Source organism: Callithrix jacchus, chromosome 17 (genome assembly GCF_049354715.1).
Source record: "Callithrix jacchus isolate 240 chromosome 17, calJac240_pri, whole genome shotgun sequence".
Classification (NCBI taxonomy): Eukaryota; Metazoa; Chordata; class Mammalia; order Primates; family Cebidae; genus Callithrix; species Callithrix jacchus.
In genome coordinates, this window is record NC_133518.1 from 75,649,538 (window position 1) to 75,669,104 (window position 19,567).

The 19,567-nt window shown below is 45.9% G+C and overlaps 1 protein-coding gene across 5 annotated transcripts in view; it reads left to right on the forward strand.

Annotated features, from left to right (window-relative positions):
- The window catches only part of ITGA9 (integrin subunit alpha 9), a 375,338-nt gene that overhangs the window by 344,701 nt on the left and 11,070 nt on the right, over positions 1–19,567 (forward strand). For all 5 annotated transcript variants that reach the window (XM_035278480.3, XM_035278481.3, XM_035278482.3 and 2 more), the window contains one exon: positions 6,433–6,552. In XM_035278480.3, coding sequence (XP_035134371.3) covers positions 6,433–6,552 — 120 coding nt within the window. The remainder of the gene's footprint in view (positions 1–6,432; positions 6,553–19,567) is intronic.

Consider the following 19,567-nt stretch of genomic DNA (forward strand, 5'->3'; position numbering starts at 1 on the left):
CATCAAAGGCCTGTTTGCCCTCCTCAAAGGCCCCCTTGAGACAGATCCTCATGCTCATTTTCTTCTGTTTTGCTGGTCAGCATCCAGTGCATGAGCCCTCCAGCCAGGGTCCACACCAGGCCATCAGCCGTCCCTCCACTGGCCAGAGCGCCTGCCTTCCCCAGCTCAGCCTGCTACCACCCTCATAGCTACTCCCTCAAAACCAGCAGACTTCCCCTCCTCAGTCAAATTCCTCCTTTCACACCACCTCCTTTCTTATTGAAAGCATGGATCTAGCCTGGTGAAACCGTTTCCCCTGCAGCCCTCTCACTGGGGCTGTTTTTTTCCTTGCACTCCCACGTGTAGTTACGTCTTCCAATCTAGATTCATTTTGCAGCATACTTGCAAAATGCAAATTACATCACTCCCCTGCTCCAAACCCCCCGGTGGCCTCCCATTCCTCTTATGGTAAAGCATGGAGATCTTACTGCGGCCTCCATCTCCTGCCTTTCCGGCACATCGTGAGCATCTTCCTGTGGCTGCTTGTTCATTCTGTTTGCTCCAGTCCACTGGCTGATGGCTGTGTCTCACCCTTGCCAAGTTCACACATGCCAAAGGGTTCATTTCTGCTTGTCCTTTCACCTTCAGTTCAAGTGGCTCTTCAGGGAACTCTGTTCACTCCATGCCTCTATCATGAGGATCTTTTATCCTGATGAGCCTCTCCTTGTAGCACTTCCCACAGTGCTACAAGGCAAAATAAAGGCAAAATAAAATTTGCATTTATTTGCCTAACTGGCTGGTAGTCTCTGGAAGCTGGAAGTTCTGTGAGTGCAAAGACTGCCTATTTTATTCATCAATGAATTTCCACAATGTCTAGCACATAGGAGACACTACGGACACATTTGTTGGATGGATGGATGGAGGGATGGAGGGATGGATGGATGGAGGGATGGATGGATGGATGGATGGATGGACAGATGGATGGAGTGGATGGACAGATTGATTGACAGATGGATAGGTGGGTGGATGGGCAGATGGATGGTTGGATGGCCAGGACTCCTCCAAAAGATTTAACATTTGCAAATGTATTTTTGAAGGAGAAAGAAAATCACATTCAGAGACTCCAGCTTCAAATCCCACCATCTCTTTTGTTGCAGACTGAGTCATGCTCATAATTCATCCAATTTTTTAGCAGAAAGGATGTTGAATGTATTCATTTGTATATTTGTGAATCATATAATGAATCACTGCCTTGGTTCAGGTGACAGGAAGGCATGCATTCACGTCCTTATTGTATATGAATTCAGTTTACTGGAGTCCATAGACAAGAAGATTCATCATTACCTTAGAGAATGAGAAGGACCTAGAACTGCGACTGTGAAGTACACAGCTGTGGTTTTAAAACTCTGTTTTGTTGGAGCCATGGGTTCCCTTGAGTTGGTTCAGGGCCTGCTGAGGCCAGGGTAGGAAGAAACAGGGCTTAGAAAGAGAGGCTGTCCAGGTGTAGTGGCTCACATGTGTAATCCCAAAACACTGGGAGGCTGAGGCAGGCAGATAACTTCAGCCCGGAAGTTCAAGACCAGCCTGGGAACCTGGCAAAATCATGTCTCTACAATAATAATCATTATTATTATTATTATTATTATTAGTTGGGTATGGTGTGTGTGCCTATAGTCCCAGCTTCTCGGGAGGCTGAGATGGGAGAATCACTGGAGCCCAGAAGGTTGAGTCTATAATAAGCCAAGATTGTGCCGCTTCACAGTCTAAGAACAGAGTGGGACCCTGTCTCCAAAAAATGAAAACAAACGGGCTGAGTAGGCTGGATTCTAGCTGCCCACCTGAGTCGCTTTTATACATTGGGATGCTAGAGTAGGTTGAAAATTACTGTGTTTCCAAGATCTCAGAGAGTGATTAATTCTGCTGAAGACAGGGAAGTAAGGCAGGCTTCTTGGGAAAGGAGATATTGGAGCAGAGTCTCTTCTTCAAAGAAAAATTGGTTTTACTTGCCTTTAAAATGCTCAGTTAAAAAAAAATAGTAAAAAGTAGAAAAGAAATAATATTCTTAATATTAAAACGCACCTATTTAAAGAGTTCCTACTATATTTCTGCAAAGCTGAAATCTATATATTAGATAATCTTCTGATTTCTTTTTTTTTTTTTTTTTTTGAGACAGAGTCTTGCTCTGTTGCTCAGGCTGGAGTGCAGTGGCACAGTCTCGGCTCGCTGCAGCCTTGACATCCTGTGTTCATATGATCCTCCAGCCTCAGCCTCCCAAGACATTGGGATTACAAGCGTGCACCACCACACACGGCTAATTTTTGTGTGAGATGGGGTTTTGCCATGTTGGTCAGGCTGGCTTAAACTCCTAGCCTCAAGTGATCCACCTGCCTCACCCTCCCAAAGTGGTGGGATCACAGGCATGAGCCACCTCACCCAGCCTATTTTGTTTTATTTTATTTTTTATTTGTTTGTATTTTATTTTATTTAGACAGGATCTCGCTTTGTCACCCAGGCTGGAGTGCAGTGGCACAGTCATGGCTCACTGCAGCCTTGACATCCTGTGTTCATATGATCCTCCAGCCTCAGCCTCCCAAGTAGCTGGAATGACAGGTGCATGCCACCATGCCCAGCTAATTTCTGTGTTTTGTAGAGACAAGGTCTTGCTATGTGACCCAGACTGGTCTTGAACTCCTAGGCTCAAGCAACCCTCCCACCTTGGCCTCCCAAAGTGCTGTGATTATAACCATGAGCCAGCATCTTCTGATTTTTTAACTTAGCATAATAAACTTATCATCTTCCCCACATTATTACTATGTTTTCAAAAGTATCTATAATTTGGAAATCAGGCAAAAGGATGATTACATATCCTTTCAGTGTCAGACTGGAGCTTGCCCTAGCCCCTTTCTACTCAAAATGTGGTCCACGGACCAGATTATTTGCAATCTAGGCTGTCAGGCCCCACTCTAGACTCTAATTCAGAATCTGCCTTTTGACACACTTCCTCATGTGATTCTTACACACAGTAAAATTTGAGAAGCACTGATCCGCAGGCCTGCCTAACCCTCCAGGGCCCAAATTCTGTGAAGTTACATATTAACTTATGGAAGGCTGATAAGTTATAATGACTCTTGCCAGTAAAGATAAAAATGATTTCTGTTTGACCGGAAATATAATCCCAAAGGTTAGAGTTTATCACCTTGCAGGGTACTAGCCAGGTTTGTATTTGATTTAGTAATCTGATTTCAGTAATGATTTTTCCTGTGACTACACATTTTTTTTCTGGTCTTTTTAAAACTAGCTTCACCACCCTGCTGCCTTCCTCAATAATAAATGAACCTTTGCCATCTATTCACTGTATATTTACATAAGAATTATGTTTTTAACTTTTTGAAAATCAGGCTTTGACAGTCAGCTTGACTTTCATCATTTCTGATAGTTCTGCGACATTCTATTTTGCGACTGACCACAGTTTACTTATCTACGGCCCTTAGGTTAGACGCTTAGGATATTGCTAGTTCAGCACCAATCTAAATAATTCTGCAGTGAACATTTTTGAGCATCAAACTTTTTCTGTATTTTGTATTTCTTTCCTTTGAGTAAGTTTTCAGGTACAGAATGAATGGATCAAAGGGCATGAACGTTTTTATTATTTATTTATTTATTTATTTATTTTGAGACAGCCTTGCTCTGTCACCCAGGCTGGAGTGCAGTGGCGCCATCTTGGCTCAGTGCAACCTCTGCCTCCTGGGTTCAAGTGGTTCTCCTGTCTCAGCCTCCCAAGTAGCTGGGACTACAGATGTACACCATCATGCCTGGCTGATTTTTGTATTTGTAGTAGAGACGGGGTTTCACCATGTTGGCCAGGCTGGTCAAGTATGAACGTTTTTAGATGAGCAGTAATGAGCATGTCAGATGAACAAGGATGGAAGGGCATTCCAGGAGGCAAGAGCAGCCTGCAGAGAGGCTGAGGACCACCCGTCTCATAGGGGAGAGGCCTCTAACTGGCTAGAATGTAAATATGTATCCTGGAAGCAGCTGGAAAGGTAGGAAGGAGACAAGAATGTAAAGAGCCTGGTGTCCTGATTTAGATGCTCAGCCTAAAGGAAAGCCATGGACCCTGTAAACCGAGAAGTGACATGGTGAGACCTGTGCTTTAGGAAGACAACTCTAACAGCAGGGAGGCCTCTCCAAGCCTCCTGCAATAGTGCTAGTGAGAGAAGATGAGATGTGAGCCAGGAAGTACCTGGGATGGAAAGAAGAGGATGGAGAGAAACGATGTTTAGAAAGGTGTAGCACTTAACCAGGATCACCCGGCTCATTGCTGGTGGAGACGGGACCTGATCATCTGTGCTTCTTGACTCTCTGTGTATCCAGGCTGCTGTTCCTTCCTTGGGGTTTTGTTTTTTGATCTAAGATATGACTTGTTAGAGCTGCAGGATGCTCAGATCATCACTCGGATGAGTTTATGGGAGTTGCGATGTGAGAGAACAGGCTGAGGCTCTGCCAGAGCACGGAGCACGCATCCAAGGGGATAAGCAGCACGCCTCAAAGTAAGATGAGATAAAGCCCACATTCCAGGGAAGTGACAGGGCATTCTTGTGGAACTTGCCAGACTAAACTGTAGCTGCAACATTAACCTCCATGTCCACAAACCCAGACTCCAACATGGCTTTGCTGGTATACAGATTTCAGTGTTCCTAAGAAGCCATCTGGGTTAGTACAGGGGGCTGGGCTTTGCAGCTAACCCCACTGAGCTCAGTGTCTCAGTCTGATTTATAGTCAGCAATAAGGTTTAGCAGACTTTTCTCACACCCAGGTGCTTTCACAGAACTGCCACTTTCCCCACCAGACCCCATTTCACAGAAGAAGAGAAAGTAGTATCTTTGTTGCCTACGGTTGCACCAGGACCAGGATTAAAGCTAGCACTCTTCTCTCTCCATCTTTCCTGTACAAGACACCATGAGAGATTCCAAATGCAAGAGGTGATTTGGTCCACAGCAAAACCCAAAGACATCAATCTGACTGCCTTTAAAGATGAGAACTGCTCATTTGAACAAGATAGAAAATAATGGGTTTAGGATGACAGACTTCAAGGCCCACTTCTTCCCACCACCTCCCACCTGTCAATGTTCTTCCCTGAGGATTGCCTGTTGTCCGAAAATTGCTCTTTTTAATAGCCCCAAGCTGGAAACAACCTCCATGCCCATCAATAGCAATATCAATTCATGCCCAGTTGATAGCGTGAATAAGTGGTGGTGTGTCCACACAGGGGAATACTATACAGCAGTGACAGTGGACATGCCACAGCCTGGTGCAATTTCCCAAACTTAACAGTGAGAGAAAGAAACCAGGTACACGCCCGTAATCCCAGCACTTTGGGAAGCCAAAGCGAGTGGATCACCTGAGGTCTGGAGTTCAAGACCGGCCTGGCTAACATGGTGAAATACCATCTCTACTAAAAACACAAAAATCAGCCGAGTGTGGTGGGACACGCCTATAATCCCAGCTACTTGGGTGGCTGAGACAAGAGAATTGCTTGAACCCAGGAGGCAGAGTTTGCAGTGAGCTGAGATATTTGGCACTGCCCTCCAACCTGGGCAACAGAGCAAGATTCCGTCAAAAAAAAAAAAAAACAGGTACAGTAGTTCGTACAGTACCTGTATTGAGGTACTGTATTTGTATTGAGGACCAAAAAAAGGACCTCATTCTATTTGTATTGAGGACAAAAAAAGCAGGTGATGCTAGTCTAAGCTGTTAGACATCCTTGGTGGGGGTGGGGACTGGAAGGAAGGGGGAAGGGAGCTTCGAGAGAGCTGGTCACCTTCCATTTCTTGATCTAGGTTGCTAGTTACACACATGCATTTAGCATTTGGTATGTGAAAATCCAGCCAGCTGTACACTTAGGATACTTTATATATATTCAACTTCAATAAGTAATTTTTTAAAAGTAAAAAGAGGCCAGGCACGGTGGTTCATGCCTGTAATCCCAGCGCTTTGGGAGGCAAAGGCGGGCAGATCACGCAGTCAAGAGATCGAGATCATTCTCACCAACATGGTGAAACCCCATCTTTACTAAAAAACACAAAAAAGTATCTGGGTGTGGTAGCATGTGCCTGCAGTCCCAGCTAGGTGGGAGGCTAAAGTGGAAGAATCACTTGAACTGGGAGGCGGAGGTTGCAGTGAGCCGAGATCGCGCCACTGCACTCCAGCCTGGTGCCAAAGCAAGACTCCATCTCAAAAAAAAAAAAAAAAAGGTAAAAAGAGCTTGGAGTGGTGACTCATGCCTGTAATCCCAGCACTTTGGGAGGCTGAGACAGGAGAATTGCTTGAACCCAGGAAGCGTAGGTTGCAGTGAGCCGAGATTGCGCCATTGCTGTTTAACCTGGGCGACAGAGCAAGACTGTCTCCAAAAAAAAAAAAAGGAAACATTTTCACTGTTGCATTGTCTCCTAGGTGGTCTTCGAGGCCCTGCATAATCTGGAGCCCCGTGGCTACGTCGTGGGGTGGATCATCGCCATCAGCCTGTTGGTGGGAATCCTCATCTTCCTGCTGCTGGCCGTGCTGCTCTGGAAGGTGAGTCTGGCGGTTGCAGGTCCCCTGGAGTCCCCCCCACAGATACCCAGCTCTCCCACTTCTCCAGGGAGGAAGAAGTATCCTGTTAGAGCTTCCTTCATGGCATGGCTACAGTGAAGGACAGTGACCCTTCAGGCAGGGAGTGGAATCCTGGCTCCCCTTGAGGCCATTCACAACTGAGAATTTGGACCACTTCAGAGAGAGGGCCAAAGTCTCCATTCTCTCTTCTCCTACCTTTCCTTAGAGTCCTACCATAGGATGGTGAGAACCTAACTCCATAACAGAAGCCTGAGGAGCTCCCCAGAGGGGGTGATTTACCATTTGCTTGAAGAAAGATCAGAGGGGAACTATAGAGCAATTCTTCCTTCTTTTCTTCTATGCAATATGAGGAAGATTTCTGTCCAGAAAACTTGAGTAACTGAGACGGGCTATAGTCCAGAGTAGCTCCATCATAACTTCTCCAGACTTCATGGTGGTTCATTTGGAGGTGGCCCAGGGCGTAGACCTGTCCTGCCTCAAGCATCACTCTCTCAAGGAGTAAAGGTGTCCTCATCCCCATGTCGAGGATGGTGTTTTTGCCACACTGTCCCTTAGAGACCCAGAGTCCTTTTCCTTCAGATCCTCTCTGTCCATCAGTGACGGTGTCAGATGCTTTGACTGAGAACATCTGTCTCTCCGTTGTCTCCACTGTGTCCCCAGCTCTAAAATAGCACCAGGGACCATAACTGCGACCTCCTGACACCAAAGTCCACACTTCTCTAGGTTTCCACATTTCCACATGTAGGTGGAAACAGCCTCTTAGAGTATGAGAGATGGATATTTTAAAATAATTTCTTCGGGATTACAAAATAGTATGTATTTATTGACCAAACGTGATAACATACCAATTACCAAAAAAGCTGCAGAACACCAGGAATTCACGTCCCCGAAATCACCGTGGTGAGCATAGCGTCGTGGCTCTTTGATCTTTTTTTCCTGCATATATAGATAGAGACCAGGCGTTCTCGTGGCGTTGACTCATTTTTGAATAGCGTATTAGTTAATTGTGCAGTAATATACTCAATATATTTTCAGGTCAAGTGCCTCTAAATTTAAAAGCAGTGGTTTCCCTTTTTTTAAAGTATGGGGTCTTGTTCGGTCACCCAGGCTGGAGGGCAGTGGCACGATCATAGCTCACTGCAGCCTCTAACTCCTGGGCTCAAGCCGTTTTCCTGCCTTCTCCTTCCAAGTAGCTGGGACTACAGGCATGCACAATGCCCAGCTCACTTTTTAAATTTTTTTGTAAACATAGGGTTTCACTATGTTTCTCATCCTGGTCCTGAACTCCTGGCCTCGACCTCAGCCTCCCAAAGTGCTGGGATTACAGGCATGAGCCAGTGCACCTGGCCTGGATTTGATTAATTTATCTGGGAAAAACGGACAACTATTTTTCCCGGAAGACGGTACTGGGAACGTCTTTCCGTGTGTTCGAAGCACGCTTCCAGCACTTCTTAGGCTGCAGAGTGTCTGCAGTCTACTCCTCCAGTCCCCTGATGCTGGAATTGAGCTTGCTCCTGCTTTCACACTTCTTTAAACAGTGCCACGTTAAATATCCTTGGAGCCAAGTATTTGCACAAATCTTTCATTATGTTGTTAGGATGAAAGCCCAGAAACAGAATTACCATCAAAAGAATGAATATTTTAAGCCTATTATTTATTTTATTTAATTTATTTATTTATTTTGAGACGGAGTTTTGCTGCTGTTGCCTAGACTGAAGTGTAATGACGCGATCTCGGCTCACTGCAACCTCCCCCTCCCAGGTTCAAGTGATTCTCCTGCCTCAGCTTCCCGAGTAGCTGGGATTACAGGCGCCCATCAACATGCCTGGCTAATTTTTTTTTTTTTTTTTTTGTATTTTTAGTAGAGACAAGGTTTCACCATGTTGACCAGGCTGGTCTTGAACTCCTGACCTCAGGTGATCCTCCCACCTCGGCCTCCTAAAGTGTTGGGATTACAGGCGTGAGCCACCTCGCCCTGCCTAAGTGTTTTATTACTATTGCAAATTGCCCTCTAGAAAGGTCATACCTATTTGCCCTCCCACAAGCAGTGTATCAGAAATGTCGGTTTGCCAATAGTGGATGTTACCTTTTCAAAAAAAAATCGCCAATTTGTTGTTTATGTAATCTGCATTCCCAGATAGATTCTTAATGCTCCCTTTTCTCCAACTCCAGCTCCTTCCTGCTGAGACGGCCTCTGGTCTGTGGGTGGAGAACAAAGCCTACTCAGTGTTTGGGATCTGAAAAGACGAGGCTTCTTGCTGAGTTGAGGGCTTTGGTGCATGAGTGTATGTGGGTGTATGTGTGAGCGCACATGTGAGTGTGTGTACGTGTGAGTCTGTGTGTGTGAGACTTCCTTCTGCCTTTCTATGGGTTCTTAAAATGAGAGGAGCTGTGTCCTTTATGGCAAGGTGTGTGGGACCAGACAGGATGGAGCGGGGAGTGTCGTGGCCGTGCCCCGCTTCCACTTGTGGCCTACATGCCCTCCTTCTGGCCATCCCACCTGGCTCTGCCCTCAGGGGTATCCCATCTTCTCTGAACACCCCGCTGCCTCCTCCCACCCCCCACCAGCTTTGCCTTGCTTTTGCTGTGTTTGTTTAAAGAAAGCGTGGTTGCGGGAGATGCTGCCATGGGTAGGCAGAACCCTGAGGTCACCCAGCTGTGGAGGGTCCAAAGAGCCAGGACCTGAGAAGGCAGACTCCACCCTCTGCCACAGACTGGCAGGGAGAGGGCAGTCACAGCCTCCAGGGACACACCATGTACTCAGACCAAGGCTTGCCATAACTAACAGGTGGCAGGAAAGCTTTGAGGAGGCTGCTGAGTGAGGCCACCTGGGTGAGCACGGCTTTACCAGTCAACCCAGAGCAGCATCTCATTTCAGCTCCCGTCTCTTGAACACTTGCTTTGCCCCAGACACTGGACTAGGCACTGGGATGCAGCAGTGACTGTGCCCTTCCCTGCCTTGACCGCCTCCCCGCCTGGCAGTAGACCTGCACGCACAGTGGAGGGTGGTGAGTGCTGCGCGGTAACTGCTCTGGAAACTGAGGGGCCGGTGCCGTGAGTCCCCCTCCCCTGACCCCAAGGAGGAGGGAGGATTGAAAGGTCACAGAGACGTATGGTAGGTGAGAGTGGCTTTGCAGGCTGACAGCTGTGGGCAGCAATCCTGGCTCCCACACTTGCCTGACATGCGGCCTTAAGAGGGTTGCTTACCCTCTGTGACCCTCAGTTTCTTCCTCTGTAAAAAGGAGACCATCACCTGCAGTTTGGTATGTAGAGATTATGCAGAGAAATGTTTAGCGCTGCACTTAGCCCACAGAAGCCAGAAGACATTTCATAAATGAGGTGTCATTACAGTTTGACCTTGAGTGTGGTTTGAGTTTTCCAGGCAGGGAAGGGCAGATGAAGTTCCCATCTAGAGAGAAGTAAGAGGTGGGAAAATAAGCAGGGTCTGTGGGGAGCAGCTTGTAAAGTTTATCACAGGAGGGCCGTCACTGACCTCCAGCAAGACCATCTGCTATAGTTGTGAAGGCCACTGCTGACCAGGACGGGGGAGCATGGGAGGTCTTTGAGCAGAGCAGTGGCAAGGCCAGGTCTGTGTCAAGAGAGAGACAGTGGCTCATGCCTGTGATCTCACTGCTCTGGGAGGCCAAGCCTGGAGAATTGCTTGAGCCTAAGAATTTGAGGTTACAGTGAACTGTGATCACACCACTACACCAGTTGGTAGAACAAGACCATGTTTCTAAAAAAGAGAGAGATCTGGGGACAGTGTGGGGGCAAGAGCAGGGCCACTGCCATGGGTCATGGTAGGACAGGCAGGGTTTTCTGACCAGTTGAACTTGCAAGGTGAGGGAGAAAGAAAGAGTAGCTATCTCTCCCTCCCTGTGATTAGTTCAGACAAAAGACAGTTGCCTTTATTCAGGGTGGGGAAGACAGGATTTGAAATAGTCTGGGAAGAGTGGAGCTTGGTGTTGAGCTTTCTGAGTGGTGCCTACGGGAGGCTGGGAGTCAAGGCTGGGCTTGCCTCATTCCCCGTCATCCCCATTTAGCAGAGAGAAGGTCAACAGAAGGAAGCCCCTTCTCTCAGCTTGACTAGACCCCCACATAGCGCTCTTTTCACCGCAGACCAGCTTTCTCTAGGTTTCCCTACACTCCGTAGGAAGATAGTTGCCTCCAGCCCCTCAAGACTTGCATCTCAAGGACTGCTAGCCACAGATGCAGAATGACCAGCCACCTCTGATCCCTGGCCCCACGTGTCTGGGAGACAGGATCTGCCTGACCTAGCTTGAGTCAAATGCCCACTCCTATCAACTGTGGAAGGGAGGAAGGGAGTTGGCAGGGAGAGAATCCACCCGGCCCAGCGTGGCCACATGTCTCCCCGGAGGCTAGGGTGAGAGAAGGATTCAGGAGGGTGGCTTAGGGGCTGCTGGGGAAGAGACTCTCAGAAAAGGAAACAATTAGGCAGACACCCCAAAGGAGTTCACTCCTGCAGATTTCATAGTTGTTAATGCTGCTGCTGCCTGAACTGCAGGCTATTCTATCGCACCAGCTAGCTATGCTGCATGACAAACTGCCCCAAATTGAGGGGCTTCAAACAACCATCACATTGGACACATTTCCGGGTCAGGGATCCAGGAAGGGTTTGGTCGGGTGATTCTTGCGCTCCACACAACATTGAGTGAGGTCACTTAGTGGCATTTGCCTGGTGGCTGAGCTGGTCTTCAGAGTCCAAGACAGCTTCACTCACATACCTGGCACCTCGGTAGGGATAGCTGGAAGGCTGGCTGGACCCAGTCAAGTCCTTCTCCCTCTCCATATCGACTCAGGGCCTCTCCATGTGATCCTTCCAGCAGATGGTCTGACTTTTTCTGTGGTGACTTAGGCTGCAAGAGACCACAGTGACAGCTGCCAGTTCTCTTAAATGCTAGCCCACAGAAGCACAGCATCATTTACTCTGTTGGTGAAAGCTTTCACCTTTATCTTTTCTTTTCCTTTTCCTTTTTTTTTTTTTTTTGACATGGAGTCTCACTCTGTCACCCAGGCTGGAGTGTAATAGTATGATCTCAACTCACTGCAACCTCCATCTCTTGGGTTCAAGCAATTCTGCCTCAGTCTCATGAGTAGCTGATATTACAGGTGCACGCCACCATACCTGGCTAAGTTTTGTATTTTTTGTAGGGACGGGGTTTCACCATGTTGGCCAGGCTGGTCTCGAACTCTAGGCCTCAAGTGATCTACCTGCCTTGGCCTCCCAAAGTGCTGGGATTACAGGTGTGAGCCACTGTGACTTTTCTTCAAAAGTCACTGTTACAAAGAAAAATTTGCCTAACTCGAAGTTCTATTTTAAAGTAGATGAAACCTCATCTCTCTCTCATAGTGTCATAGATAAAATCACAGGGGAAGAGGAGGCAAATGTAAATCCTGGTGTAGCATTTATGTCAGCCTGTGCAGTCTGTTCAGGCCATGTTGTAATAAGGGGCTTGGTGGAAAGGATTTCTTTTTTTTTTTTTTTTTTTTTGAGACAGAGTTTCGCTCTTGTTACCCAGGCTGGAGCGCAATGGCGCAATCTCGGCTCACCACAACCTCCGCCTCCTGGGCTCAGGCAATTCTCCTGCCTCAGCCTCCTGAGTAGCTGGGATTACAGGCATGTGCCACCATGCGCAGCTAATTTTTTGTATTTTTAGTAGAGACGGGGTTTCACCATGTTGACCTGGATGGTCTCAATCTCTTGACCTTGTGATCCACCCGTCTCGGCCTCCCAAAGTGCTGGGATTACAGGCGTGAGCCACCGGGAAAGGATTTCTTTAGGGAAAAAAACATTTTGCCTTAAAAGGCTAACTATGTGATGACTTTATAAAAGGTTAAAAGGGCAAATGAAATGTAGGATTATTGTAAAGACCTATGTATTTCTAGAACTTCAGCTACAGACCTCTTGTCAACCCTGATTCCCATGTCTACGACCTAAGAAAGATACATTATGTGCAGTGAATAGTGATTTGTGTCACACTGGCAGTATGGTGCAGTAACCCAAAGACCTGTGGACTGATGGCCTAAACTCCAGCCTCATATTTGACTTATATGGGAGGTCTTCATGTTTCCGGCTTATTGCCATATTCCCTATGTAAGGCCATATTCCCTTCATTCCTTTCAAGGGGAAAGCCACTGAGTGGTACCCAGCTGCCACCGCTGACCGGTTGCTCATTTCACTGAGTGCCTTTGAAGACAGTGGTTGGCAGGGACGGTGCTGGAGTCCTTTTCCCTTTACAGAACCATGGTTCTTGAATGTTCTTCTAGGGTAGCTCTTGGCATTGCTGCCAATGGTTACTTGCTGCTGCCTTGAGCTCCCGAGCCCAAAGTGATTGTTCCCAAAAGTGTTGCATGAATGTGAATTGTGACATGGCACTCAAAGCTGAGCAGAGCAGCCAGCCATGCACTGCATTCGCAGCTCCACACAGGCCTGTGGGTCTGCACTCTTTATGCTTGCAAGATGGCCAGCACCTTCATTAGGCAGAGAGTGGTAGGTCCTGTATGAGGTGGCAGGCCCTGGGCAAAGGGACAAAGATAGATAAACAACAGCCTTCACCTAGTCTTTTTCTTTTCTTTTTTAATTGCATTTTAGGTTTTGGGGTACATGTGCAGAACATGCAAGATAGTTGCATAGGTACACACGTGGCAGTGTGATTTGCTGCCTTCCTCCCCTTCACCCACATCTGGCATTTCTCCCCATGCTATCCCTCCCCAGCTCCCCCCGCCACTGTCCCTCCCCTATTACCCCCAATAGACCCCGGTGTGTAGTGCTCCCCTCCCTGTGTCCATGTGTTCTCATTGTTCATCACCCGCCTATGAGTGATAACATGCAGTATTTCATTTTCTGTTCTTGTGTCAGTTTGCTGAGAATGATGTTCTCCAGATTCATCCATGACCCTACAAAGGACACGAACTCATCGTTTTTGATTGCTGCATAATATTCCATAGTGTATATGTGCCACATTTTCCCAGTCCAGTCTATCATCAATGGCATTTGGGTTGGTTCCAGGTCTTTGCTATTGTAAACAGTGCTGCAATGAACATTCATGTGCATGTGTCCTTATAGTAGAACGATTTATAGTCCTTTGGATATATACCCAGTAATGGGATTGCTGGGTCAAATGGAATTTCTATTTCTAGGTCCTTGAGGAATTGCCACACTGTCTTCCACAATGGTTGAACTAATTTACACTCCCACCAACAGTGTAAAAGTGTTCCTATTTCTCCACATCCTCTCCAGCATCTGCTGTCTCCAGATTTTTTAATGACCGCCATTCTAACTGGCGTGAGATGGTATCTCAATGTGGTTTTGATTTGCATTTCTCTAATGACCAGTGATGATGAGCATTTTTTCATATTTGTTGGCCTCATATATGTCTTCTTTTGTAAGGTGTCTGTTCATATCCTTTGCCCATTTTTGAATGGGCTTGTTTGTTTTTTTCCTGTAAATCTGTTTGAGTTCTTTGTAAATTCTAGATATCAGCCCTTTGTCAGATGGGTAAACTCCAAAAATTTTTTCCCATTCTGTTGGTTGCCGATTCACTCTAATGACTGTTTCTTTTGCTGTGCAGAAGCTGTGGAGTTTGATTAGGTCCCATTTGTCTGTTTTGGCTTTTGTTGCCAATGCTTTTGGTGTTTTGGTCATGAAGTCCTTGCCTACTCCTATGTCCTGAATGGTTTTGCCTAGATTTTCTTCTAGGGTTTTTATCGTGCCAGGTCTTATGTTTAAGTCTGTAATTCATCTGGAGTTAATTTTAGTGTAAAGTGTCAGGAAGGGGTCCAGTTTCTGCTTTCTGCACATGGCTAGCCAGTTTTCCCAACACCATTTATTAAACAGGGAATCCTTTCCCCATTGCTTGTTTTTGTCAGGTTTATCAAAGATTGTATGGTAGTAGATATGTTGTCTTGCCTCTGATGCCTCTGTTCTGTTCCATTGGTCTATATCTCTGTTTTGGTACAAGTACCATGCTGTTTTGATTACTGTAGCCTTGTAGAATAGTTTGAAGTCTGGTAGTGTGATGCCTCCTGCTGTGTTCTTTTTGCTTAGAATTGACTTGGCTATGCAGGCTCTCTTTTGGGTCCATATGAATTTTAAGGTGTTTTTTTCCAGTTCTGTGAAGAAGGTCATTGGAAGCTTGATGGGGATAGCATTGAGTCCGTAAATTACTTTGGGCAGTATGGCCATTTTCACAATATTGATTCTTCCTAACCATGAACATGGAATGTTTCTCCATCTGTTTGTGTCCTCTCTGATTTCATTGAGCAGTGGTTTGTAGTTCTCCTTGAAGAGGTCCTTTATGTTACTTGTTAGTTGTGTTCCTAGGTATTTTATTCTCTTTGTAGCAATTGTGAATGGCAGTTCATTCTTGATTTGGCTCTCTTTCAGTCTATTTTTGGTGTATAGGAATGATTGTGATTTTTGCACATTGATTTTGTATCCTGAGACTTTGCTGAAGTTGCTTATCAGTTTCAGGAGTTTTTGGGCTGAGACGATGGGGTCTTCTAGATATACAATCATGTCGTCTGCAAATAGAGACAGTTTGGCTTCCTCCTTTCCTATTTGAATACACTTTATTTCTTTTTCTTGCCTGATTGCTCTGGCTAGAACTTCCAGTACTATATTGAATAGGAGTGGTGAGAGAGGGCATCCTTGTCTAATGCCAGATTTGAAAGGGAATGCTTCCAGTTTTTGCCCATTCAGTATGATTTTGGCTGTTAGTTTGTCATAAATAGCTTTTATTATTTTGAGATACATTCCATCAATACCGAATTTATTGAGGGTTTTTAGCATAAAGGGCTGTTGAATTTTGTCAAAGGCCTTCTCTGCATCAATTGAGATAATAATGTAGTTTTTGGTTTTGGTTCTGTTTATGTGGTAAATTACATTTATAGACTTGAGTATGTTGAACCAGCCTTGCATCCCCGGGATGAATCCTACTTGATCATGATGAATAAGTTTTTTGATTTGCTGTTGCAATCAGCTTGCCAGTATTTTATTGAAGATTTTTGTGTCTATGTTCATCATGGATATTGGCCTGAAGTTTTCTTTTCTTGTTGAGTCTCTGCCGGGTTTTGGTAACAGGATGATGTTGGTCTCATAAAATGATTTGGGAAGGATTCCCTCTTTTTGGATTATTTGGAATAGTTTCAGAAGGAATGGTACCAGCTCCTCTTTGTGTGTCAGGTAGAATTTGGCTGTGAACCCATCTGGACCTGTGCTTTTTTTGTGTGGTAGGCTCTTAATTGCTGCCTCGACTTCAGACCTTGTTATTGGTCTATTCATAGTTTCGGCTTCCTCCTGGCTTAGGCTTGGGAGGACACAAGTGTCCAGGAATTTATCCATTCTTCTAAGTTTGCTAGTTTATGTGCATAGAGATGTTTGTAATATTCTCTGATGATGGTTTGAATTTCTGTGGAATCTGTGGTGATTTCCCCTTTATCGTTTTTTATTGCATCTATTTGGTTATTCTCTCTTTTCTTTTTTATTAATCTGGCTAGTGGTCTATTTTGTTGATCTTTTCAAAAAACTAGCTCTTGGATTTATTGATTTTTTGAAGGGTTTTTCATGTCTCTGTCTCCTTCAGTTCTGCCCTGATCTTAGTTATTTCTTGTCTTCTGCTAGGTTTTGAGTTTTTTTTTATCTTGCTCCTCTAGCTCTTTCAATTTTGATGATAGGGTGTCAATTTTGGATCTCTCCACTCTTATCATATGGGCACTTATTGCTATATATTTTCCTCTAGAGACTGCTTTAAATGTGTCCCAGAGATTCTGGTATGTTGTGTCTTTGTTCTCATTGGTTTTGAAGAACTTATTTATTTCTGCCTTCATTTCACTGTTTATCCAGTCAACATTCAAGAGCCAGATTTTCAGTTTCCATGAAGCTGTGTGGTTCTGGGTTAGTTTCTGAGTTCTGAGTTCTAACTTGATTGCACTATGGTCTGAGAGACTATTTGTTATGATTTCAGTTGTTTTGCATTTGCTGAGGAGTGCTTCACTTCCAATTATGTGGTCAATTTTAGAGTAGGTGTGATGTGGTGCTGAGAAGAATGTATATTCTGTGGATTTGGGGTGGAGAGTTCTGTAAATGTCTATTAGGTTTGCTTGTTCCAGGTCTGAGTTCAAGTCCTGGATATCCTTATTAATTTTCTGTCTGGTTGATCTGTCTAATATTGACAGTGGTGTGTTAAAGTCTCCCACTATTATTGTGTGGGAGTCTAAGTCTCTTTGTAAGTCATTAAGAACTTGCCTTATATATCTGGGTGCTCCTGTATTAGGTGCATATATATTTAGGATCGTTAGCTCTTCTTGTTGTATTGATCCTTTTACCATTATGTAATGTTCTTCTTTGTCTCTTTTGATCTTTGTTGCTTTAAAGTCTATTTTATCAGAGATGAGAATTGCAACTCCTGCTTTTTTTTGCTCTCCATTTGCTTGGTAAATCTTCCTCCATCCCTTTATTTTGAGCCTTTGTGTATCCTTGCATGTGAGATGGGTTTCCTGGATACAGCACACTGATGGGTTTTGGTTTTTTATCCAATTTGCCAGTCTGTATCTTTTGATTGGTGCATTTAGCCCATTTACATTTAGGGTTAATATTGTTATGTGTGAATTTGATACTGCCATTTTGATGCTAGCTGGCTGTTTTGCCCATTAGTTGCTGCAGATTCTTCATTTTGTTGATGCTCTTTAGCATTTGGTATGTTTTTGGAATGGCTGGTACTGGTTGTTCCTTTCTATGTGTAGTGCCTCTTTCAGGACCTCTTGTAAAGCAGGCCTGGTGGTGACAAAATCTCTGAGTACTTGCTTGTTCATGAAGGATTTTATTTTTCCTTCACTTATGAAGCTCAGTTTGGCTGGATATGAAATTCTGGGTTGAAAGTTCTTTACTTTAAGGATGTTGAATATTGGCCCCCACTCTCTTCTGGCTTGTAGGGTTTCTGCCAAGAGATCTGCTGTGAGTCTGATGGGCTTCCCTTTGTGGGTGACCCAACCTTTCTCTCTGGCTGCCCTTAGTATTTTCTCCTTCATTTCAACCCTGGTGAATCTGACGATTATGTGCCTTGGGGTTGCTCTTCTTGCGGAATATTTTTGTGGTGTTCTCTGTATTTCCTGGACTTGAATATTGGCCTGCCTTGCTAGGTTGGGGTCTTTTCCTTTTTTTTTTTTTTTTTTTGAGACAGAGTCTGACTCTGTCATCCAAACTGACTGGAGGGCAGTGGTGCAATCCCAGCTCACTATAACCTCCACCTCCCAGGTTCAAGCAATTTTCCTGCCTCAGCCTCCAGTGTAGCTGGGATTATAGGTGTGCGCCACCACGCCAGGCTGAGTTTTGTATTTTAGTAGAGATGGAGTTTCACCATGTTGGCCAGGCTGGTCTCAAACTCCTGGCCTCAAGTGATGCACCCACCTTGGCCTCCCAAAGTACCAGGATTACAGGCATGAGCCACCGTGCCTGACCTCAGCAACAACAGCCCTCACCTAGTCTTGAATACCTTTAGGAAAATCAGCTTCAGCAAAGCCCTGAAGGGCGAGCAGGACTTGGCCTGTGCCACCAGTCCCTGGCCCTGCCTACACATGCACTGTGGTGCTCCTGTTTACCTAAAACAGAAAGCACCACACTCTCTGTCTAATGAAGGTGCTGGCCATCTTGTAAGCATAAAGCGTGCAGACCCGCAGGGTCAGCAAGTGCCTTTTCCAGAGCTGAGCTCCAGGCTCCCTGCTGATGCGTTCAGCCAGCCCAGCCCCTCATCTGCCTCTGACCCTGCACAGCTCCCCGGGGGCCTTCCAGAAAGCGCATCCACTGGCATCTCAGGCATCTTGTCAGGCTTGGCAGCAGCAGGCCCTGGCTCCGACGCAAAATCCACAATGAGGGCCCCAAGCTAACCAGACCCTTCTTCAGATTCTGAAATGGATCCTAATCAGCTTTCCCAAAGCTGAGATGTTAGCAGACACTGGGAGCCATAATTTAAACTTTATGTGCGAGGATTACAGTAGCCAGCCAAACCACTGTGAGGAAGAAAACTTTGAAATATGAAGCACTTTTAAAGGGGGGAAAGTCCAAATGAGTCCCCTCTCCTTTCCTTCAGCTCCTGACTGGGTTGGAAGATGCCTGGGCCTGGCACCTCTTCAAGACAATCATGAAAGCCTGTTTAGGAGGAGAAAGTTGAATTGTTCAGAGGTGCAGGAGACATCATGACTTTCTGTGTGACTTGCACCTTTAAGAAACACCTTCAGCTCATTGAGCCAGCCTGGGTCCTACGGAAAGAATGAAGATGATGGGGTGTTTCTCCTTTCGAAGAAAGATACCCCCTTCCCTCACTTAGGGCTCCAAGCTCTTCCCTCCCTGACTTTCTCTCTGCCTCCCTCACACCCTCCGCCCCTCCGCAGCTCTGTCCTTGTTTGCAGTTTGCCAAAACATACAGGCCACCCCTCAGTGAAGGAGAGAGCTCCACATCCTCCCTCACTGCTGTCAGCCGAGGACCTTCTCTGTCCCATCTGACCCTTTTGCAAACCGAGATGGCTTGAAGCAAAGTGAAATGAGACCGCTTTGCCAGCCCTGTGGCCATCTCTTCCCAGGAGGCCCAGGACCTACTTGCTCAAGTGGAGAGGAGGCAGGCTGAAGCATGTGTTTGCCAGCCCTCCAACACGGGCTGCGTCAAGCCCTCTGTCAGCTGGAGCTGCTCCAAGAGCCTGCTGCTTTGGGACTGGTTTTGGGCTCATGGTTTTTATTTGGGAGCATTACTTCTGACCTAAGGCAAAAACACTTAAAAAAACAAATCCGTGAAATGGCTCAGAGAATGTATAAGGTTTGGCAGCCCCTCCAGAGGTCCCTGGGTTATCACCTTCCCTTCAAACTGGGCTGGGAGGGCATCCTTGCTTCTCTTCCAAAGAAAAAGAAAATGCACAGACGCATGCCCATGTGTTGCCCACACACCCTTCATACTGCCTCGGTTAG